This window comes from Amblyraja radiata, chromosome 10, assembly GCF_010909765.2.
Source record: "Amblyraja radiata isolate CabotCenter1 chromosome 10, sAmbRad1.1.pri, whole genome shotgun sequence".
NCBI lineage: Eukaryota > Metazoa > Chordata > Chondrichthyes > Rajiformes > Rajidae > Amblyraja > Amblyraja radiata.
In genome coordinates this window covers 9,702,363-9,728,114 of record NC_045965.1, presented here as the reverse complement: position 1 = coordinate 9,728,114, position 25,752 = coordinate 9,702,363, and the positions used below count along the sequence as shown (strand labels likewise).

Sequence of the window (25,752 nt, the reverse complement as noted above, 5' to 3'; positions counted from 1 at the left end):
ACCAATGAACAAGACTTCAAGGGTGTACTAACTTACTTGGCCCTCAGGAGGTCCTGATCTTTCAACGCTGATCCTTGTAGGTAGATCACTCTTTGTGCCCACATTGGAATTTGCAACACTCTTCGAACCTGTATGTCCATTTCAGTAGGACAAAGTATCACCACATAGTAATCCTGCAATTAAGCCATAAATATATTTAGAATACAAGATATATTTTCTTGCATTTTGAAGCACGAGCATCGATGAAATATTGTTTGTTTGTCAAATAACATCAGCTGAAAGAAATATGTTGAACAAAATGCACAATGCTGGAGGAACTCAGCGGGTCAGGCAGCATTTGTGGAGGGAATGGACAGGTGACATTCCAGGTCGGGACTTTTCTTCAGAAATATGGAGACACAGGAACTGCAGGTGCTGGAGTCTCGAGCAAAACACTAAGTGCGGGAGGATCTCAGTGAGTCAGGCAGCATCTGCGGACATAATGGAGAGACACTGTTTTGGGTCGAGAGCCTTCTTCAGACTCGGTAAGAATTATGGAGCCACAAGGACCAGGTGCTGGAATCTTGAGCAAGTATCTATGAATGGAATGGTCTCAATCTGAAACATGTCTGTCCATTCCCTGCCCCAAAGCTACCTCACTCACTGCCTTCCTCCAGCACTTTGTGTTTTGCTCAGAAAGAAATATGTTCCCTTGCTTTTTCACAGATCCTAATTGAGACAAGTTTGAAAATAAATGTTTTTTTTAATACAGGGAATGGTGAGTGTCTGGAACACTCTGCCAGTGGTGGTGATGGAGGCAGAACTTATAGTGGAGTTTGAGAGACTTTTGGACAGGCACATGGATAAGCAGGGAATGGAGGGATATGGATCACGTGCAGGCAGAGAATATGAGTTCACCTTGGCATAATGTTCGCCACAGACAATATGTGCCGAGAGGCCGGATCCTTGTGCTGTACCGCTCTGTATCTGAGAACACTTAGAAGCCAAATCAGACTGGTTCACACAAAAATAGGGCATCATTTGTAGAAAACGAAATCTGAGCCAGAAGTTTCGCTATGCTCTGCATAATGGAATTGTACACTGAAAGGAAAGGTGGTTGCCTCACCAATTTACTTTTGTTGATAAATAGAACATAGTACAGCATTGGAACAGGCACGTCAGCCCACAATGTCTGCGCCAAACATGGTGCCAAGATCATCTCTTATCTACCTGATATATTTATTATAAAACAGCAGATAAATCAGTCTTTGTAATCAGGATGCAACTTACCTGTACTAATTCCTGATAACTCTAAACTGGAAACATGGTATTATGTTCATAAAAAATGAATTTTCTGGCCTAGATTTTCTGGCTATCATGCAACATCATGCCTTTATCCATGAAGCACAAAATCACTTTTATTTATTGGATTATCTTTTCCCGTGTGGGCAACATGAAAGATTTACTGTCAACTGAGCAACATTTATAAATGCCAACTGTGTAAACACCATAAAAATCACATTGTTTGTCCTGTGTAACTATTGTTTACTTCACAATACATCAGTATAAATTATACCACTCAATGAAACTCATCCAAGTGACTTTGTCACCCCAAGAATGAGTGTAAATATGATTGAACTCCAAACATATAATATTTATTTAATAGTTTCTGATTTTGCACAAATCTGCATAATTAGATATTGTACTAACTATTGCAATAGAATTGTCGACACAGTGATACAGCTGGTAGAGCTGCTGCCTCACAGCGTCAGAGACGCAGGTTCAATCCTGGCCTCGAGTGCTATCTGTGTGGAGTTTGCATGATTCTAAATTTATTAGATTTCAAAGTAGTTTAAATTTAGAACAGATTACAGCAGTGAAACAGGCAGGCAAATTTGCTGCCATGCCTGTTTAGTCTTGTGCAGAGTTTCTAATCCAGAACTGGTTGATTATCTGTTGCTCTGGCTTGAACGGTAAAGTGGTTATGAATTCATTTCAGTCACACGAGCCTCACAGTGCCAGAGACCCGGGTTCGATCACGACCTCGAGCACTGTCTGTCTGTGTGCAGTTTGCACATTCTGCCTGTGACCGCGTGCATTTCCTTTGGGTGCTCCGGTTTCCGCCCACATCCCAAAGATGGCGAGTTTGTAGGTTAATTGGCCCCCTGTAAATTGCCCCCTAGTGTGTCGGGAGTGGATGGGAAAGTGGGATAACATAGAACTAGTGTGAACGGGTGATCGATGGTCGGCCAAAAGGCCTGTTTCTATGCTGTATCTCTTTCCAAACAAAATTAAAACCAAGATCATTTAGTACTCAGTGCTACGCGACCCGCTGAATTACTCTGGCACTTTGGGTTTTTTTTTTTGTAAACCAGCATCTGCAGTTGCTAGTGTCTCCTATCATTTATTACCTGTTCTGATCAGAAAATAAAAAGTCATGTACTGTAGATTTTTGAGATACAGGCCCTTTGGTCCGCCCTGTCTGCGCCAACCAGAGATCACCCTGTGAGAGAGGAAACCGGAACACCCGGAGGAAACCCACGCAATCACAGTGGGAATGCACAAACTCCATACAGACAGCACCTGTAGTCAGGATTGAACCCGGGTCTCTTGCGCAGTCAGGGTGGTGAGTAACTATAACGCACTGCCAGGATTGCTGGTCACAGTTATAGACTCATAGAGCTGTACCGCACGGAAACTGTATTCTTCGGCCCACCTTGTCCCTGCTGTTAAAGTCGGCGTACTGGGCTCGTCCTATTTGCCCACATTTGGCCCATAGCCCTTGAAATCCTTCCCACACATAGATATGTCTTTCAAAAGTCCTGGTTAACATTTAGTAAATAATATCACGGGTTGCAAAGTAACATCAGAAGAAAACTGACATTCGCTACGTAACTCATAAATTCAACTCAATTTATGTTATAACATTTAGATAAATAAACAGAGATTCATTATATATTCAGTAACCTGTAGGCGTGGGTGTGCGTAGAATTCGTTTAAGAAATCCATCAGAAGGTCAATCTTCAGAGAGGTGACACACAACACAACGTGTTTCTCGGTCTGAGCTCTGTGACGACTGTAGTTCCCACCTGACTTCTGTCTCTCCATCCAGAGATAAGCCAGTTGTTCAAACTAAAGGACAGGATACGATTTATCATCTTACACCAGCAAAAACAAGATGATGCCGTCTGAAATAAGGGTCCCGACCCAAAAGATCACCTATCAATGTTCTCTAGAGATGTTGCCTGTCCCACTGAGTTACTCCAGCATTATGTCATAAGGTCATGTCATAAGTGATAGGAGTACAATTAAGACATTCGGCCCATCAAGTCTCCTCTGCCATTCAATCATGGCGGATCTATCTTTCCCTCCTAACCCCATTCTCCTGCCTTCTCCCCGTAACCTCGGACCCCTGTACCAACCAAGAAACACCTGTACTAATCTATGTTTAAGAAGGAACTGCAGATGCTGGAAAATCGAAGGTAGACAAAAGTGCTGGTGCGGGCAGCATCTATGGAGCGAAGGAAATAGGCAATGTTACAGGCCGAAACCCTTCTTCAGACTGATGTAGGGTGGGGGGTGGGGGGAAGAAGAAAGGAAGAGGAGCAGAGCGCTGAGGGAGTCTATGTGTCTCTTTGTTTTGTACACCAGCATCTGCAGTTCCTTGTTTCTACAAGATACTGTCCATGATTAACAGGCATATGGACAAGCAAGGTGTGGTTTAGGTTAAGGTTTATTCTCATCACGTTTACTGAGGTACAATGAAAAGCTTTGTTTTGCATGCTATCCAAACATTTCAGATAATAATATACATGAATACAATCATGTCAAACTGAAGTAAAATAAAGAGGGCAAAGAGTGCAGAATATAGTTCTCAGCAATGTGTCGCATTAGTTCCAGAGACAAAGTCTAATGTCCTCAATGGGGTAGAGGTTCCCCAGCTTATGGAAGGACCGTCAGAAGCCTGATAACAGAGGGGTTGTTCCTGAGTCTGGTGGTGCGCGCTTTCAAGCTTCTGTAGCTTCTGCCAGGTGGGACCAGGGAGAAGGAATGACTGGGTTGGGACAAGTTTTTGATTATGTTGGCTGCTTGTCCGAGACAGCGAGAAGTGCAGTTGGAGTCAATGGTAGGGAGTCTGGACTGTGGGAGGGATATGAATCACGTGCAGGCAGAGGAGCACCTTGTTCGCCAATGACACTGTGGGCCAAAGGGCCTGTTCCTGTACTGTTCTCTGTTCTATTAACATGAACAACATATCTACAAAGCCCGATGAGTAATTTTCTTCTTTTGTAAAATAATTGTAATGTACTCAATTATTGTAAATCAAACATTTACAGTTTCCGTAAATATAAATAAAAAGATAATTAAGTATTTATATTAATTAATTTCTAGAGAAAACAAATGCTCCTTTTAACATTCAACTATTTGTGGGATTAGGATGTGTGCTAGGGAAAACATGGGCATTTAATTAGTTGTACTAACATTTACCTACAGACCTATACAATTTGTTAGTTTACAAAATATCCAGTTAACTGCTAATAACGTTAGCCTCTGGAGAAATTGCTTCGAAGCCAAATCAGTGCTCCAGTATTTATGTCAGGATTGAGTTCACCAAAATAACACCAAGGTTAAGCTAAAGTCAAGGCAAAAATGGATTAAAATCATTCAAGTATGACTATTTACTCAATGGTGGGAAAAAGTTGCCCTTTTGTAGGGAATGTAATTCACAAATGACAAATGTAAATGCTAATTGATTAATTAATTGCCTTCATTATTTCCTCTTATGTATTTGAATTTAGGTGTTTTTCCATTTAGTTTAGTTTAGTTTAGTTTAGTTTAGAGATACAGCATGGAAACAGGCCGGGCCGACCATCGATCGCCTGTTCACACTAGTTGTATGTTATCTCACTTCTTCATTCACTCCCTACACACAGGATAATTTACAGAGGGCCAATTAACCTGGGAGGAAACCACAGCACTTGGAGGAACCTCACACAGTCACAGGGAGAAAGTGCAAACTCCATACACAGACAGCACCCAAGGTCAGGATCGAACCCGGGTCTATGGCGCTCGGAGGCAGCAGCTATACCAGCTGTGCCACCCTACAACATTCGGACTGAAGAAGGGTCCGATCCCGAAACTTCACCTATCCATGTTCTCCAGGGATGCTGCCTGACCCACTGAGTTCGTCCAGCTGTTTGTGTCCTTTTATGGAAACCAGCATGTGCAGTTCCTCGTTTCAATATTCTGACTGGTTCTGAGATATGAGAGGCACAGTCATAGCTAGACTTCTTGAAGGAAAATAACAGTGAAGTGCTGGCCAGTTTAGTGTAGGAAGAGTGTTGAAGATGATTAATGATGAAGTTTAATCACATTGTACAGCTCCAGCTAACACAGGCCCTTGAGAGTGTTTCACTGCAGTACTTTTAACTTTCGGTCTAAATCCAGTTGTGAACTGAGCAAAAGTTTTCTCTCAATCTGTTCCACAAAAACATTTTCCACTTTATTTGACAATTTGCTCAAATTTGGTGTAAAACAGAATGATTACAAGGCAGCACGGTGAGGCAGCAGGTAGAGCCACTGCCTCACTGCGCCAGAGACCTGGGTTCGATCCTGACCTCGGGTACTGTCTGCGTGTGGAGCTTGCACGTTCTCCCAATGACCGCGTGGGTTTCCTCACACATCCCTAAGACGTGCGGATTTGTAGGTTAATCGGCCCTCTGTAAATTGCACCTAGCACGTGGGATGTGGTGTGAAAGTGGGATAACATAGAACTAGTGTGCACGGGTGAACAATGGTCGGCGTGGACTCTGTGGCTTCAAAAGGTCTGTTTCCATGCTGTATCTTTCAATTAATCAATTACGCGCAAATTCACACATTATTAATCAGCCAGCAGAATAATGAACGTCAAGCTAGATATACATTAGAGATAGAGTTAGGAAGGGATTATCTTTAGATCTAAAGTGATTTGTTGGAGTATATCCAATCCTTTATTTCAATGGATTGGATATACTCCAACAATTTGCCAGTGATCTCCAAATCACCTGTAACAATCTACACAGAATATTTTTACATAGTTGATATATAACTGGCAGTTTTACTTGATGTTCTTCACTTGGCACAATTATTATTTATTTGTGGAAGTGAAATGGAACAGACAACTATTAAATGGCAGACAATCAACCGTCCGTAATTTCAAGAGACGACAGTTTCATTGTTATACACGCGGAAAATTGAACAATCAAATTCTTACTTGTTGCAGCTTAGCACGCCCTTGTATGCGATGATACAGAGACATAACATTGAACGTAGAACAGATCAGCTCTTCGGTCCACACGGTCCACGCCGAACACGATGCCAAGTTAAACTGATCTCTGGCTGCACGTGGTCCATACCCCTCCATTTACTCCATATCCATGTGCCTATCTTAATGCTTCAAATGCAACTATCATATCGGCCTCCACTATCACCCCTGGCAGCCCATTCCAGGCACCCACCACACTGTGTGAAAAAAAATTGTCCCTCACATCTTTAAACGTTATTCCTCTCTCTTTAAAGCTAAGTCCTCTAGTCTTTGGCATTTCCACCCCGGGGAAACAGATTCTGGCCATCTATCCCACTTATACCCATCAAATTTATAAACTTCTATCAAGTATATCCTCAGCTTCATATATATATATATATATATTTAATCAATAATACCACAAATTAATAACCCTAATACCCAGTAATTATAATAGTGCAAAAACTGAAGCCCATAGATTATACGATTAAAATAAAGAAAATAAATATGTTAAAGTAGGCCTGAGATAAAATAACCATATAACAATTACAGCACGGAAACAGGCCATCTCGGCCCTTCTAGTCCGTGCCGAACACTTATTCTCCCCTAGTCCCATCTACCTGCACTCAGACCATAACCCTCCATTCCTTTCCCATCTATATAACTATCCAATTTATTTTTAAATGATAAAATCGAACCTGCCTCCACCACCTCCACTGGAAGCTCATTCTACACAGCTACCACTCTCTGAGTAAAGAAGTTCCCCCTCATGTTACCCCTGATGTGGTCATTAATTGAGAAATATGCAAATTTTACAAAATACACAGCAGATTATGTTGAGATCATTGTAGTTTAGTTTATGTTATTGTCACGTGTACCAAGGTACAGTGAAAAGCTTTGGTTGAGTGTTAACCAGTCAGTGGAAACACAATGCATACAATTGCACCATGTACAGATACATGATAAAGGGAAACTTTACAGTATAGGACCTCATTTCCATACGAAATGTGTTAGACAGCTTAGAGTCATACTGCACGGAAACAGGCCCTTCAGCCCAACTTGCCTATGCCGACAAAGATGCCCCATCTACACTAGTCCCATCTGCCCGCGTTTTGCCCATATACCTCTAAGTATTTCCTATCCATGTACGGTCCAAGTAACTTTTAAAAGTTGTCCTACTTTACATTGGTTTTTGCACTATCATGGTCTAGTTCATTCAGAATGTCAGAATTATTGTATATTCATTATTCTTGCTGTTGCGTCTAATGTGCCTTTAAAGCTGCAGCAAGTAAGAATTTCATTGTTTTATTTAGGTACATATGATAATTAAACCCCTTTGACCCAATGTGTATTTAAAGCTGGAGCAAGAAAGAATTTCATTGCTCCGGTTCATATCCAATGCATATAACAAATAACCACCCTTGAAATATCTAATTAATGTAAACATTTAATGAAGAAATTGCTCTGTACATTTGCAATATTTTTCAGATTGGTGTAAACTCAGTTCCAGGCTTCTATCTCTATCCATGATTTGTGACAATGTTGAAGAAGACTAGTGTTGCACATATACCTCTAAACCTTTCGTATCCATGTGCCTGCCCAAGTGTCTTTTAAATGCTGTTATAGTACCTGCCTCAACTACCTCCTCTGGCAACTAGTTCCACACACCCACCAATCGCTGTGTGAAAAAGTTCAGAAACCCTCAGATTTCTATTAAATCCCCTCTCACCTTAACCCAATGTCCTCTGGTTCTTGATTCCTCTACACTGGATAAAATACTCTGTGCATTCACCCTATCTATTCCCCTCATGATTTTGTACACCTCTGTAAGATCAACTCTCAGCCTCCAGCACTTCAAGGAATAAGATCCTAGCCCGCCCAACCTCCCCCTATCAGACTATGTGCACTCGGGTTTAGGGATGGTTTTGGCATTGGGTTCAGCAAAGAGATTGTGGGCCAAAGGGCATGTTCCTATGCTGTACTTTTCTATGTTCTATTTATTTACATTCATATAAATGTTGTTATAGCACCCACCTCAACCCCCTCCTCTGGCAGCTCGTTCCATACACCCACTACATAGAAAAAGTTGCACCTTAGGTTTCTATTAAATCTTTCTTTCCCTCATCTCTGTCCTCTGATGCCTGATTCCCCTATGTTCCTATGCTGTACTGTTCTATCAATTTATTTATATCATGTAAATGTTGTTATTGTACCTACCTCAATTACCTTCTCAGACAGCTCGTTCCATGTGCCCACCATTCCCTGCGAGAGAAAAGTTGCTCCTCGGGTTCCAGTTCAATCTTTCCCCTCTCACCTTAAACCTATGTCCTCTGATTCCTGAATCCCCTACTCTGGGTTAAAAACATTCACCCTGTATGTTTCCAATGCTTACCTGTATCGGCAACACAACGAGGGCCACACATATCATGATGACCACAAGGAGCTTGGAGGGCCAAACTTCGGGGGTGACATCTCCGAACCCCACGGTGGAGAAGGTCACAATGCAGAAATAAAGGGAGTTGAAGAGGGTCAGGTTATTCCCTGCTCTCTCCAAGTGCTGTATTCCACAGATGCTGAAAGGTAGAAGAGTTTTGAGGTGTTAGAAAACAGTTTTAAAGTCTAATAAAACTGTGTAGGAAGGAACTGCAGATGCTGGTTTACACCAATGATAGACACCAACATGCTGAGAGAAGGAATGGGTAAAACTGTACAGGGTAAATGAACAGGAGATAGTTATCTATTCCCAAGTCCTACATTGCTCAATAATCTCATGAGATTTATCATCTCCTTTCTTCACCTGAACAACTTCATTGCTACTGTGGCGACGGGGATGAGGCCATGTTCGGCAGTGACCACACCGACACTCACGTGATATGTTTTATTTACAGTGGTTGGAAGTTTTCAGGACCACATGGGGACGCTGTCCATTGCGGTCGGTGACGATCTCGGGCTTGTCCCGGCAGCTCAGTCCTGGTCTTCGAAGGAGGATGAGGCATGACAACCTCAGGCTTCTCCCTGCAGTTCACCCTTGCCTCAAGGGCAGGTGCTGACAGTACAGGCTTCTTCCTGGCAGCTCAGCTTTGGGCTTGAAGAGGTGATGCTGACAGTGTCTACCAGATGGCTCAGTCTTTGCCACCGTGTGTGTGGACGCAGTTCCTTGGAGTTTGTGGGCAGGAAGGGGCACTGGCATCTCAGACTTGCCACAGACATTCTTGGTGGAGGCACTGGTTATTTAGGGCTTCTTCCCGGCAGTCCAGTCTTGGCCACATGGTGGTCCCAGGTTTGTCCCAGTGGCTCAGTCTTCCTTGAACCTGTGACGGGGAACACAGATGGAAGGCAGGCTCCCTACTTTCTCTCCCTTCTTCACTCCCTTCCCCCCCTGTCCAGGATGCCTGGTTTTTTAGGGAGTAGGCTGTCAAAGTTCAGGTGGTGAACCAATGTCAACTAATTGGCCCCAGCTGTTACCAGTGATGCTGGGGATGGGCCTCTCCTGACCTGTCAGCCAGTGACATTCAAGGGAGGGGGCGCTCTCATGCTACTTTACAGAAATAAGGAACTGCAGGTGCTTATTTATAAGAAATGGCATTAACTCTCATAATTTCCCTCAGATGCTGCCTAATCTGCACAGTGTTTCCAGCATTGTTTTTTATTTACTTTCAGATTATGAGCAACACAATATTTTTTGATTTCACCAAAAATTCCAAAGTGACCTCCAGGTTCAAGAACAGCTTCTTCCCAACAACCATCAGGCTCTTTAATACCAGTAACCATTAACTAAATGATCTTGGTTGCACTAAGGACTGGGATTTTTGGACACAATTTTATTTTTTTTCATAATTTAGTTTTTTAAATTTAATTTAGAGATACAATCTCATCGTTGGATTGCAACCTTGTCGTGGTCGTGGAGCTGGTGTGTCTCAGTGACCCCTAGAGCTATGCCAGCGGGAGATTCATCTCCTGTTAGGGTCTCCCATGCTGGACAGATCGAAAGGTAGAGAGGCGAGACGAAGATCGATCCACTGGTCCTCCAGGTTGGGGGTTGAGCACAGGGCTAACAACCCTGTCTCGTAAAACACATATGTTATGGAAACAGCAACTGAAGGAATCAACACTACTGGGTGGAGGACCTTCGTTGCTGCCCTACATGCCAGGAGGCATCATAGGCAGTAAGCAAGTAAGTTAGAGATACAATGCGGAAACATGCCCATCGCCCCACTGAGTGATCAGACCGTGCATTAGTATTATCCTACACACTCGGGACAATTTACAATATTGCATAAGCCAATTAACCTACAGACCTGTAAATCTTTGGAGTGTGGGAGAAAACGGGAGCACCCGGAGAAAATCCAAGCGGGCACAGGGAGAATTTACAAGCTCCATAGAGTCAGCACCCATTGGATCAAACCCGTGTCTCTGACGCTGTAAGGCAGCAACTCTACCGCTGCACAACTGTTCTACAGTATGTTATGTATGAGTATTGAGTTTACAGTTCTGTTATGCTGCTGCAAGCAATATTCTTTGTTCTGTTGGTGACATTTATGACGATTGAATGCATAAAAAAGGCACAAAGTGCTGGAGCAGCTCAGCAAGTCAAGCAGCATCTCTGGGGAACGTGGATAGGTTTTTGTGATTTTTATTTATGTATTCACGTATAGAAATTTATTTGTTGCTACTTTCCGAGCAACTGTGCAACTGTTCTTTCTAACTATATTTTTCTTGCTATCATGCATTCTCCAGTATAAAACCTATTTTATTCCATGTTATATCTGCGGGCAAAAATCGCCTCCGCAAAACTGAGCACATATTTATACTGAGTTTATTCAAATGAAAACAAGTTAAACTAATATTTTCCCCCAGAATTATACCGTACATCCCATCAGGCAAACGGTATAGAAGTGTGAAAACGCACACCACCAGATTCGGTGACAGTTTCTTCCCAGCTGTTATTATGCAACTGAATCATCCAACCATAACCAGAGAGCAGTGCTGAACTACTTTCTACCTCCTTGGTGACCCTCGGACTATCCTTGATCGGACATTGCTGTCTTTACCTGGCACGAAACGTTATTCCATTATCATGTATCTACACACTGTAAATGGATCGATTGTAATCATGTATAGTCTTTCTGCTGATTAGATAGCACGTAACAAAAGCTTTTCACTGTACCTCAGTACACATGACAATAAACTAAACTGAATTGAGAAAAAACTGAACATATTTGTTAATATTGAAATGGGTTTTCATTTGCTCAAGGTTTTACCATTGAAAGACTTGAGGATTTGTAGACATGATTAGAATCGTGGATTGCAATGAGAGGGACGCAGCTGGTAGAGCTGCTGCCTCACAGCGCCAGTCTTTGATAATATTGGCTGCTTTGCCAAGGTAGCATGAAGTGTAGATAGTCATTGCTGGGGAATCTGGTCTGTTCGATGGCCTGGGCTACATCTACAACTGTGTGCAATTTATTTCGCTGCACTGGGGATAAGTTGATGACATAGCATGATTGCTAGGTTAATAAGTTGCAGAGAGAAATATATCATCGACTGAGAATTGAAGAACTGTAGGGACTGCTCAGCAGGTCCACAATCATTCCCACTGCTCCGTCCCCTCCTAACCTTTATTTCTTACTTCCCCAGTTTCCTTCTGGATACTTGATTGCAGGATTTTGACACAGGCAGTGATCAGAGATGCTGATCCTTCCAGTTAAACGTTGCTGCAAACTACAGACACACAGGATTGATCTCCTGCTGAAACATATTCACTATTGGTGGCACAGTGGCACAGCGGGTAAAGACCCGGGTTCGATCCTGACCTCGGGTGCTGTCTGTGGGTAGAGTCTGCATCTGTTCACCATGCATCAATGTGGATTTCCGCCCGATTCAAAAGACGTGCAGGTTTGTAGGTAATGGGCCCTCTGCAAATTGCCCCCTACTGTGTAAGTGGTGGAAGTGGTGTGGACTCGGTGGGGCAAAGGGCCCGTTTCCATGCCGTATCTCTAAAACAAACGATTCACAAGCATAGTGGGAATGTAGCGTATAAATGCCCCTGTAGACCATGCACCATGTAGGATTGGGCCCTGGCTACCTGGCCAGTGGGACGATTGTACATTTCCGCTCCGATTCCAGTTTTTAAGGATTTGACTGCTGCAAGCATGTTGCTAATGCGCGAATCCTATGCTGGGGTGAATCACTCCATCCAAGTTTTTGATGATGGGACTTCAACCAGAAGTCAACATTAAATCATGCATTAAACTAATATTCGGTAAACTGCAATAACCTGCTCTGTGATCATTGAGCAGTACTGATAGCTTCACAACTGGGGCGGCACGATGGCAGAGCGTTAGAGTTGCTGCCTTACAATGCCAGGGAGCCTGGTTCGATCCTGACTACGGGCTCTGCCTGTATGAAGTTTGTGCGTTCTCCCTATGACCGCGTGGGTTTTCCCCAGGTGCTCCGGTTTCCTCCCACACTCCAAAGATGTGCAGGTTTGTAGGTTAATTGGCTTTGGTAAAAATTGTAAATTGTGCTTGTGCTAGTGTAACGGCTATGGCTGGTCGGCTCGGACATGGTGGATCAAATGGTCTGTGTCCCTGCTGTATCTGTAATCTAAACTAAACCATCACACATAAAGCTAAGCACCATGACATAGACACATACAGTATGGAAACAGGCCCTTTGCCCCAACTCGTCCATGCTGAACAAACTGCCTCAAATTCACGAGTCCCAGCTGCCTGCATTTGGCCCATATCCCTCTAAAGCCTTCCTATCCATGTTCCTGTTCAAATGCCTTAAATCACATTATAGTACCTGCCTTAACTACCTCCACTGGCTGCTCGTTCTATATATATACCCACCACTCTGTGTGTGAAATTGCTGCCCTTCAGATTCCTATTAAATCTTTCCCCTGTCACTTTAAACCTATGTCCTCTGGTTCTTGATTTCCCTATTCTGAGTAAATATCTGGTGCATTTACCAGATCTATTCCTCTCACAGGGCTGCCAACTCTCACGCATTGAGCGTGAGAGTCACGCATTTCATGAAATTCTCACGCTCTCACGCTGATGACAGAGGTTCTCACGCTCAACAATTTTTAAATAAATAAATAAATAAATAAAGTCACACCCCCTCCACACTCACCAATGAGAATAGTTTTCTGTCGGCGGGTTTCCCATAAAGGAAGAACAATTTGATTGGCTTAAGCCCAGCGCACACTATTTATAATGGCAATGTAGGCAAAAATTGTCTCCGGAGTCGCTGGGATGAATCTCGGGCTAAGTCTTCGCTCCGATGCCCGACCTCCGGGTCACTGATCCTCGCCTCCCCCGGACCCCAGCTGGACACAGAGCACCTGGGCCGGCCCGCATTCCAGGGGCGGGAGAGATGGAAATGCTCCCTGGACATCGCCAAGTCTCTGCTCTGACACTGACACTGACACACACACTCTCACACAACCAAGGTTTAAAGGGATATGGGCCAAATGCGAATAAATGGGGCTAGTTTAGATGGGGCATCTTGATCTGCATGGACAAGTTGGGTTGAAGGGCCTGTTTCCATGCTGTAAGACTATGACACACTGTAGAAAGGGTGCAATTTCTCTGGAGAGGATCCAGGGGCGATTTATGAATATATTGGCAGGGCTGGAATTTTTTTTCACTTTGAAGAAAGATTTGATAACTGAGATTCTATTCTCTGCAGCAACGGAGGTGAAGAAAATACCTAGGTGAGGTGAATAATAATATGAGAATAGGACCTGTTTTGCTTAACAAAGAGTGTAGGAAGGAACAGCAGATGCTGGTTTAAACTGAAGATAGACACTAAAAGCTGGAATAACTCAGCAGGACAGGCAGCATCTCTGGAGAGAAAGAATAGGTGATGTTTCGGGTCGAGACCTTCAGACTGAAGAGGTTGAAAACCAGCCATAATACACAATGACTGGAGATGTGTGTTATCCAACTAAGGGCAGAAATCAGAATCATGTATCCAATCTTTATTGACGTGACACCATAATAAATATATTACAGGAAAAATAATTGAATGGGGTGGCACGGTGGCACAGCGGTAGAGTTGCTGCCTTGCAGCACCACAGACCCAGATTGGATCCTGACTACGGGTGCTGTCTGTACAGTATTTGTACATTCTCCTTATGACCACATGGGTTTTCTCTGGATATTCCGGTTTCTCCCACATCCGAAAGAAGTGCAGGTTTGTAGGTTAATTGGCTTCTGTAAATTGTCCCTGGCGTGTAGGGTAGAACTGGTGTATGGTAGATTGCTGGTCGGTGTGGACTTGGTGGGCCGAAGGGCCTGTTTCCATATATATGTTTTACATATATATCTTAATTTCAGGGCTGCCAACATTGGGTGAGAGTTGAGAGTGAGAAATTGCGAGGGAGCGTAGCGACCGAGGGGTGGAGGGTGTAGGAGAGGGTGTTCCCCCTCCCATAGTAGGCTCCAGAGGCGGCATTCACCCGGTCCGCTCCTGGCTCCGGGCCGGGGATAAAACTCCATGGGGTGTGGACAGAGCGGCCAACGGACATAGAACCGCCGGAGGTGAGGGTGGGAGTTGTGTGCCGTGCCTCAGGGAGGAAGGGGGAGGGGGGTTGGTGCTGGTAGTTTGATAGCCCTGCTTTAAACCAATCCCCTCTAGTGCTTGAATCACATATCCTGGGAAAAAGACTATGCATTCACCTGATATTCCCCTCATGGTTTTTACTCACATCTAAAACAATTTTTGCTTTATTTTGAACTTTCAGCACCCGCAGATATTTGAGTGTGAGAAATTTTGTGACCAGCGTGAGAGCATGAGAATTTTGTGAAATGCGTGAGTCTCACGCTCAATGCGTGAGAGTTGGCAGTCCTGCTAATAATACAACCGTTTTATGCAAGTTCCAATTGTTTGGACAAAAATCACTTATTACTGCTTTATAACAGTTAAGTTACTTTAAGACCATTTCAGAAATGATGGCACTCAACAAACAATCATCTAACAAATTAAAGCAAACTAAAAAGAAATAACAATAAACTCCTCTTGCCTTGTTTCTACGTTTTAGTTTCTCTATATATATATGCATAACAGCATGAATTATAATCTGATTTCCATGCATGAATATACTGAGGTCATTCATGTGCTGCACCTGTTGATCAGAGCCTGGCTCTACTGTGGAAGGTAATTATGAATGTAATTTAGCCTAACCTTATTCATACCTAATCCAATTTGAAGCATAAATGTTGCATTAAAGTGCAGGTTAAAAGACTCGCTACAGTATGCACCAGATTGCACAATTTCAAGCTGAAAAATGCAAAAGCCCCCTACCATAGTAGGGGGTACACACCCCACACCCTCCCCCCCTCGGTCGCTACGTTCCCTCGCAATTTCTCACTCTCGATTCTCACCCAATGTTGGCAGCCCTGTCTCATGAACTTCCATAAGATATACATACATGAATATACATGGATTAAAGATAGGCCGAGGGTCTCCAATGAGGTTGAAAGTAGACCATCAGGTAAAAGGTACAACCCAGGCCATCACGCAAACAAACCTCCCTTCCATTGAGCCCATGTTTTACCTCACGCGGCCTTGGCAAGGCCTGCAGCATAATCAAGGACGAGTCACACCTCGGCAACTCCCTCTTCTCACTTCGCCCATCGGGCAAAAGGTTTCGAGGAATGAAAAAGCACACCACAAGATTCAGGGACAGTTTCTTACCAGCTGTTGTCAGGTGACTGAACCAATCCGACCCACTAGAGAGCAGCCCTGAGCTACATGGACCTCATAGGAGACCCTCAGTCTATCTTTGATCGGACTTTACTGGACGTTATTTTGTAATAAACATTATTCACATTGTTCCCTGCATCCGTACACTATGGACGGCTCGATTGTAATCATGTATTGTCTTTCCACTAACTGGTTAGCACGCAACAAAAGCTTTTCACTGTTCCTCTGTACATGTGACAATAAACTAAACTAATTTAGTAGAAAATCGCCCCTCAGCCTCCTGTGCTCCAAGGAATAAAGTCCAAGACTGCCCTAAAGGCCAGGCCCTCCAGTCCTATCGACATTCTGTGCTCCTTCGAATGGACAGGGTTTCTTGCTCTCTCTTTTAACCTACCCAGGTTCCAGTTCCTATGCTCCCATTTATGTTGCTACATTCACTGAAAAAGTGATTGTATTACTTTTTGTGAGAGAGCTTTATATATTTTTTTAAAAAGTAAAGTGAATTCAAAGAATGTTGGAGTATTGATTGGAAATATCCAGCAAGTCCGACAGTCAGCACCACCAAAATCCTGAGCATGCCGGAAAAATGCAGCTTTTATTGTAGATGCAATTTACCCATCAAAAGCAGGCACAAATTGGTTCAATATGCAGCCAGGTACGGTGAAAAGCTCAGCTTAGAATGCTATCCAAACAGATCAGATATCATACATAAATCCAATCAAGTCAAAATCAATAAAAATAGGTAGAGCAAAGGGGGAGATAAGAGTGCAGAATATAGTTCACAGCATTGTAACACATCAGTTCCATAGACAAATTCCTATGCCCTCAGTGAGGTGGAGGCGAGTCGGACAATACTCTTGTTTATGGAGGGACCGTTCAGAAGGCTGATCACAGAGGAAGAAGCTGTTCCTAAATCTGGTGCAGCGCGCTTATAAGATTCTGTACCTTCTGTCGGACAGGAGCGGAGAGAATGAGGAACGACCGGTCTTTGAATACGTTGGCTGCTTTTCCGAGGCAGTGGAATGTGTGGATGGAGTCAATGGTGGGGTGTCTGGGCTGTGTAATGGATTGGACGACATCCACAACTCTCTGCAATTTCTTGTGGTCTTGGGCAGAGCAGTCCCCAAACCAAGCTGTGACGCAACTCAACAGTATGCTTTCTATGGTGCATCTGTAAATGTCACTGAAGACATGGCAACTTTCCTCCGTCTCCTCAGGAAGTCGAGGCGTTGGTGTGCCCTCATGGCTGTTGCTTCAATGTGGTTTGTCCACGATAAATCGCTGGTAACATTAACGTTTAAGGATAAGGGGGAAATCTTTTAGGACCGAGATGAGAAAAACATTTCTCACACAGAGAGTGGTGAATCTGTGGAATTCTCTGCCACAGAAGGTAGTTGAAGCCAGTTCATTGGCTATATTTAAGAGGGAGTTAGATGTGGCCCTTGTGGCTAAAGGGATCAGGGGGTATGGAGAGAAGGCAGGTACAGGATACCGAGTTGGATGATCAGCAATGATCATATTGAATGGCGGTGCAGGCTCGAAGGGCCGAATGGCCTACTCCTGCACCTATTTTCTATATTTCTATGGAACATGAAGCTCTCAACCATTCCCACCAGAGGCCTCTTAGTAGGTCTCAATGGACCCGAACAGGTCGTCATGGGATTTGGTGGGCCAGGGGGCCAGTTTCCATGTTTTATCATTCAATCAAACCATCTGCTCAACAAACATCTCTTCACCTGTATCCACCTATCACTTGATAAGCTCTGTCTTCCACCATAACCCCCCCCCCCCCCCCCCCCCCCCGACCCCAAAGAACGTCTCTTTACCAGCTTTCTCCCCCCTACTATAATCAGTCTGAGGAAGCGTCCTGACCCAAAATGTCATCTGTCCACTCCCTTCACAGATGCAGCCTGCCCGCTGTGTTCCTCCACTGCCATGTATTTAACGTTGTAGTTCCCCCTTTCATTTCCCCGTCAACCGAAACTTTGGAACTTAGAACTTGGAAGACCATTCACTGATACATCCTTCATCTCACTCATTCTTTAGCAACCCTGATGCAATTTAGCCGATTCCGATAATTTGGCTGACTTCATTTTCTTTATTTTCTTCTTCATAGGCAGAAACATAACCCCGGTACCGCCTCCATCCATCCCCCACCCACTCCTCCCCAATCACCACTTCACACCCACTAACAGCCCCACTCCAGCCTGTAAAGACTGGGCCCTCGTCCACAACCCATCCTATCCTTGCTGCCCAACATCAGTCTGCCCACTTCTCCATCACTAACAATAGCAATTGAGGAGGTGGAAAAGCTATTCAGGAGACAGAAAAGCCAGAAATCTCCAGGACCGGACAATGTTTCCCCCTCTACCCTCAAGCTCTGTGCCGAACAACTGGCACCAGTCTACACAGACATTTACAATCGGTTCCTGTAAACCTGCACTGTCCCTGCCTGCTTCAAAGTCTCCACTATTGTTCTCGTACCCAAAAAGCCAAGGATTACTGGTCTTAATGGCTACAGGCCAGTTGCACTGACCTCTATAATCATGAAGACCCTTGAAAGACTTATGCTGGCCAAGCTGAAAAATATCACAAACCCCCTGCAGTTTGCATACCGGACCAATAGATCAGTGGAGGATGCAGTCAACCTAGGCCTGCACTTGATCCTCCAGCACCTAGACCACCAGGGGATCTATGCAAGGATTTGTTTGTGAATTTTAGCTCTGCATTCCAAACTAGCTCCTACACTCCAAACTCTTCCAGTTGACTGTGACTGAACCCCTCTGTCAGTGGATCTCCAACTTCCTGATAGACAGGAAGCAGCATGTGTGGCTGGGAAAGCACTTCTCGGAACCGCCGACACTCAGCATAGGAGCACTGCAAGGCTGCGTATTCTCCCCTCTCCTCTACACCAACAACCGCACCTCCACAGACACCTCTGTCAAGCTTCTCAAGTTTGCAGATGACGCAACCCTGATTGGACTGATCCAGGATGGGGAGGAATCTGCCTACAGACAGGAAGTGACACAGCTGGTGTCCTGGTGCCATCTGTACACCTATAGCTCAATGTTCTTAAGACAGTGGAATTGATTGTAGACTTTATGAGATCTACCCCTCCCCTGACCCCACTCACCATCAACATTACCACAGTCACATCTGAGGAGTCATTTAAGTTCCAAGGAAAAATCATCTCCAAGGACCTCAAAAGGGGAGCTACCATCCACTCCACAGTCAAAAAAGCACAACAGAGGATGAACTGCATGCGGCAGTTGAGAAAACACAATCTGCAACAGGCAATGATGGTCCAGTTTTATACTGCCATCATAGAGTCTGGCCCAGGGGCGGAAATCGCTGTCAAAACATGGGGGTGTGGGGGGATACAATCTCTTGGTGGCCGCACGCGCATGTGTACACACACGCGAGACTTCGGCCGTGGGCCCTGTGGACGGTAACATCGGGAGCTGACCTGGTTGGTGACCGACTCTGAACTCCAGCAACAGCAGCTTCATCCGTCCCCAAATCGTGGGGCTTCAATCGGCTCGCCTGGCGTGGCTTAAAATCGGCCGGAGGGGGCTTCAACATCGGGAGCCTCGATCGTCTCGACGCAGCAATTTGGCAGCAGGGCGGTGGAAGATCCCGTGGCCGATTTTAGGCCGCATCGGGTGATGAAAGGCCCCGCGAATGGGCCGATTCAAGCTCCGCTCTATGATCTTTGCTCCACCAGGACGTCTCCCTCTTCCAATCACCGCTCTCTATCCTCAGTCCTGCCCCCCTACTTCCGCCTCTGACCGACACCTCCATCCACCAATCATCGCGCTGAATCATGGCCCGCCTCCCCCACTGCCTGCTGACCGACGTCCCTCTCATCCAATCGGCGCCCTCGATCATCAGTCCCACCGCCATTGTCTCACGGAAAGCGGAGATTTTTTAATAGATTTTTTTCCACAAAATTTCAAAATCTGGATTACAAAACATGGGGGGAATTGTCCACCATCTGTCAAAGCATTGTGGGGGAGGGGGGGGGTCATGCCCCGCAGTCCCCCCCCGGGATTTCCGCCCATGGGTCTGTCCTCACCTTCTCCATCATGGTCTGGTTTGGCTCAGCCACCAAGCACGACACCCGGAGGCTGCAGCGCATCGTTCGATCAGCCGAGAAGGTTATTGGCTGCAACCTTCCCCCCATCGACGAACTGTACACTGCAAAGGCCAGGAAGAGAGTGGGTAAGATCATCTCTGACCCTTCTCACCCTGGCCACAAACTCTTTGAATCACTTCACTCTGTAAGGCGGCTCCGGACAGTCAAAATCACCACAGACCGACATAAAAACTGTTTTTTTCCCCATGAGCAGTAGATCTACTCAACAGCAAAACGTCTGTAGCCTCCTTTAGCTCTGGTATTTTATTTCATTCTTCACATGTTTAAGTTATGTTTTATTTTTAATTGTCTACTGCATATGAGATTAACACGAGCAAAGTACCAAGGCAAATTCTTTGTATGTGTACATACTTGGATAATAACAGTAATTCAATTCAATTCATTGATGTCAATAAAAATCATTACCATTGGGCCCTTTTCACATCAATTCAGCTACATTTAATGTGCCTTTTTTTGTGAAAATACCTGCAAAATATTGGTTTCATCTTTCAGCCATTTCTTCGGGTGCCGTGTTAATCTCATTATCTGCATTGGACCCATATTTTTACAGTTCTCTTCCTCTCATTACAATTAAATTGTGTAAGCTTCTACAATGTTTTAATATATTACTTCCTAATTTACCATCATCGATCATCGTTGTTCATTGTTTATCATAAAGTTGTCCAAACCTTTAAGCTTAATACTTACGACACTAACCTCAACTACATCAGTCTTTCACCCTTATTCCTTCACACTTAGTCTTTTCTTCTCCGACCTTCATCCAATCATCTGCCTATCAAACCTATATACACCTATCACTCGCCAGACTTTGTCCTGCCCCCACCTCACTTCCAGCTTTCTCTCCCGAACTACAAAATCTGAAGGAGATTTCTGGCCAAAAACATCGCCTGTCCATTGTTGGTTTTGAGTCCTTGTAATAATAAAGACATCACACCTTGGCAGGTTATACGCTGTTTATTTAGAATAAAAAACTACAAGCTCTTACTTGAGAGTTAACTTCATACTGAAGAGTGCAGTAGATCACGACGCTAATAAGCCAGTGGGCGTAACTACAAAGGCATGACTCAGAACATGAGCCGCTGATCTACATCCATGTTCTCCAGAGATGCTGCCTGACCCTCTGAGTTACTTCAGCAATGGCATTTCCTTGTATCTCTAGATCACAGCCTTTGCAGTAAGGACTTTGTTTTTCTTTGCATTAGTATTGGGGGTTATTAATTTGTGGAATTTTTATTATATGTTATCCATGCATAGTGTGTTTACAGGCCTGTTCAGCTGCTGCAAATGAGAAATTCATTGTTCTGTTGTTGGTACATATACAACACACTCGTGACTCTCCCAGTAAAATGGTAAGTGTTTCTGAAAATAGCTTAAACTTCTTCCAGCTTAAGCTGCCTGCAAAGTTCACATTTTCAACAGAAAAACATTTAGGGTAAATGTTGTAAAATTTCTTTAAAAACTTTTGATTTTAGAGATACAGCACGGAAACAACCCCTTCAGCCCACCAAGTTTACATCGCCCACCAATCAGCCGTACACCAGCTCTATCCTACACACTAGGGGCAATTTACAGAAGCTAATTAACCTACAAACCTGTACATCTTTGGGATGTGGGAGAAAACCAGAGTACTCAGAGGAAGCCCATGTGGTCACAGTGAGAACATGCAAACTCCACACAGATAGCACCCGTGGTCTGGATGAAACCGGATCTCTGGCGCTGTAAGGCAGCAGCTCTACTACCATCGCACTGTGCCGTTCCCATGTTTTTGCCATTATGTATAAATTGACAGTTTTTTTAAATTTAGCTTTTACCAATGTACCGTTCAAAACTAAATAACTGGCTTTCAGTGTGTGCCGGAAATGTCTCCCTCATTAATAATAATAATGGATGGGATTTATATAGCGCCTTTCTAATACTCAAGGCGCTTTACATCGCATTATTCATTCACTCCTCAGTCGCACTCGGTGGTGGTAAGCTACTTCTGTAGCCACAGCTGCCCTGGGGCAGACTGACGGAAGCGTGGCTGCCAATCTGCGCCTACAGCCCCTCCGACCACCACCAATCACTCACACACATTCACACACATTCACACACAGGCAAAGGTGGGTGAAGTGTCTTGCCCAAGGACACAACGACAGTATGCACTCCAAGCGGGATTCGAACCGGCTACCTTCCGGTTGCCAGCCGAGCACTTAGCCCATTGTGCCATCTGTAGTCAAATTACATCAGTGTCCATTCTCCGAGAGCACAGCAAATGCTGCACAATGCCTCGACGGCAATGAATTATTTGCTTATCCAGTTGCATAAGATTAACATTGCCTAAATACACACAGTATTGTTAAAAGTGGACAATATTGGTTCAACCTTCAACCTCAAGCATCTGGTTTACGGTAACTGATTAGTTTCAGTAAATTACGGGAAGCCTCCAGTGTATGCCAGAGTAAATATCCTTTCACTTGACTCAGCAATCCCAACATTTTTTTATATTACTTAATAATTGGTGAGAAGGCTACTTTTTGGGTAGTGCAGTGAAGCAGCGGTAGAGAAAGTGCCAGTGACCCGGGTTTGATCCTGACTACGGGTGCTGTCTGTATGGAGTTTGTGTGTTCCCATTGTGAGTGCGTGAGTTTCTTCCGGGTGCTCCGGTTTCCTCCCCCACACGGTGATCTCTGGTTGGTGCAGACAGGGTCTCTTTCCGTGCTGCATCTCTAAATCTATAAGACTTTTTATTTTCTGATCATAACAGGTACCAAATGATAGGAGACACAAGCATCTGCAGATGCTGGTTTACAGAAAAAAAGTGCCAGAATAATTCAACAGGCCAGGCTGCATCAGGTAGCACTGGGTACTAAAAATTAACTTGGTTTTAGTTTTAAATTTATTTTTAAAGAAATACAGCATGAAAACAGGTCCTTTGGCCCACCAAGTCCACATTGACCACTGGTCACCCATTCACATTAGTTCTATGTTTTCCCACTTTCTCATCCAATCCCCACACATTAGGGGGCAATTTACAAAACCCAATTAACCTACAAACCCGCATGTCTTTGGGATGTGGGAGAAAACCAGAGCACCCAGTGGAAACCCACACGGTCACAGTGAGAACGTGCAAACTCCACACAGACTGCACCCGAGGTCAGAATCGAACCTGGGCCTCTGGTGCTGCAAGGCAGCGGCTCTACCAGCTGCGCTTCTGTGCCGCCTTGAAAGACACCTCATAAATAAGAATTTATTTGACTCTGCAATACTAAAGATAATTAAGTTTTAAAAAACACACATATAGCTTCATTTGTAGTCCTGTACAGCTTGACTGATGCACACTTTATACTTTTATAGTTCTTGATCACATCAAAACTTGAAAATGTAATGTGACCGCTTCCAAGAAAAGATTAAATCTCAGGAGAAGCTGAAAGACCATGGTGATTCATTCCAACAGATATCACTCTATTCATGATCATAAGCTGCACATAATGTATCTCAGTCGAAGACCCTTTGGGCCTGTTTACTCGCTGTGTCTCTAAAGTCTAAAGACAGAAGACAGTCGGCATCAGAGGTGTCATGTTGCTCTTCCAATTTTAGAAGCATGCCCAGGCACAAAGACGACATTTGCAATCACACTCCAAAAGTGTCCAGGTTTGTAGGTTGTGTAGGAAGGAACTGCAGATGCTGTTTTAAAACAAAGATAGACACAAAAAGCTGGAGTAACTCAGCGGGTCAGACAGCGCCTCTGGAGAAAAGGAATAGGTGACGTTTCGGGTCGAGACACTTCTTCGGAAGAAGGTCTCGACCCGAAACGTTACCTATTCCTTTTCTCCAGAGGTACTGTCTGACCCGCTGAGTTACTCCAGCTTTTTGTGCCTATCCAGGTTTGTAGGTTAATTGGCTTTGGTAAACTTGTAAATTGTCCCGAGTGCGTGTAGGATAGTGCTCATGTTAGCGTGTGGGGCTCGCTGGTCAGTATGGTCTTGGTGGGTCTTTTTCTGCGTTATATCTCTAAACTAAACTAGAAAGATCAGAATCAGAAGGGTGGGACTATTGATTTAGCCTAATGCCCCTGTCCCACTTAGGAAACCCAAACGGAAACCTCTGGAGACTTTGCGCCCCACCCAAGGTTTCCGTGCGGTTCCCGGAAGTTGCAGGTGGTTGCAGGTAGTGGAAGCAGGTAGGGAGACTGACAAAAACCTCCGGGAACTGCACGGAAACCTTGGGTGGGGCGCAAAGTCTCTAGAGGTTTCCGTTCAGGTTTCCTACGTGGGACAGGGGCATAAGTTTCCACAACATGTTGACGGGTTACCCTGGGAGCATGGAGAGTGGCAGGTGGAGAAACAGTAAAACCAAGGCCTATAGCTTACAAATTGACCATATAACAAAAAAAGTGTTGAAAAAAAAAAAACTTGATGGTCAATGGTACTTTACTGTCACAAGCGCAACCGCACAATGAACTTATTTTCCTGCACAAAGTTCAGTGAGGTATTACCAGGCCCAAGCACAATCCCCGATTAACAAAGTATACAGAAATAGTCCACCAAGAGTGCATGCAAGACTGCATCCAAAATCCAGTCAGGTCTGCACTTTCAAGTCAGGTCAGGCAAGATAGTTCCTGTTCCTCTGTGCTTATCAGTTGCATAGATCGTATAAAAAACATAAGCGCCCACAATGTCCATGCCAAACATGATGCCAAATTAATCTAATCTCCTCTGCCTGCATGTGATCCATATCCCTCCATATTCATGTGCCTATCTAAAAATCTCTTAACCGCCACTATCGTATCTGCCTCCAACACTACTCCTGGTGGCTTGTTCCAGGCCCCCACCACCCTTTGTGCAACAAAAATCTTACCCTGCACATCTCCTTTAAATTTTTCCCTTCTCACCTTTATGGTATGTCATCTAGACCTTGATCCTTCCACACTGGGAAAAAGATTCTGACTGTCTACCGTATATTTGCCAAGACCAATTCTTATCTGCCTGCACGTGATGCATGCCCCTCCATTCCCTGCATATCCATGTGCCTATCCAAAAGTCTCTCAAACGCCACAATCATATTGGCCTCCACCACCACCCCTGGCAGCGCATGCCAGGCACCCACCACCCTCTGTGTAAAAAAAAAAAAAAACTTGCTCCGCACATCTCCCTTAAACCTTGCCCCTCTCACCTTCTAGTATTTTATTTTTTTCTTCCTAGGCAAAAGGCATCAAGTTAGGATCAGTACGTCATGACAAAATGGTCAATGTTTCAAAATGCTATTGAATAAGGATTTGGTACAATGATTGAACAAACTCAGTTACTGCCAGCTTGTATGATCTCTTCTGGAATCAGACATTACAACTTTTTTATATTCAAGTCTGAAGAAGGGCTCGACCCAAAACGTCACCCATTCCTTTTCTCCAGAGCTGTTGCCAGAGCCGCTGACTGACTCCAGCATTGTGTTTCTATCTCTGGTGTAGACCAGCAGTTCCTTCCTACACACATTTTCATATTTCAATTGAGACTCACTATTAAATGTTGAATAATTGAAAATCCAATTATATTACACTTCAAAAGTGAGGATTTCGATTCCGCACGCAGTCAATTTTATTGATTAATTAATTCCCAAACTACCGGTACAAATGTATTGTGCA

The 25,752-nt window shown here is 44.3% G+C and overlaps 1 protein-coding gene across 1 annotated transcript in view; it reads right to left on the bottom strand.

Moving 5' to 3' along the window:
- kcnt2 (potassium sodium-activated channel subfamily T member 2) overlaps positions 1-25,752 on the bottom strand; it is a 302,520-nt gene that overhangs the window by 226,960 nt on the left and 49,808 nt on the right. Inside the window, 3 exon segments of the mRNA XM_033029131.1 lie at positions 37-173; positions 2,947-3,111; positions 8,655-8,835. Coding sequence (XP_032885022.1) covers positions 37-173; positions 2,947-3,111; positions 8,655-8,835 — 483 coding nt within the window.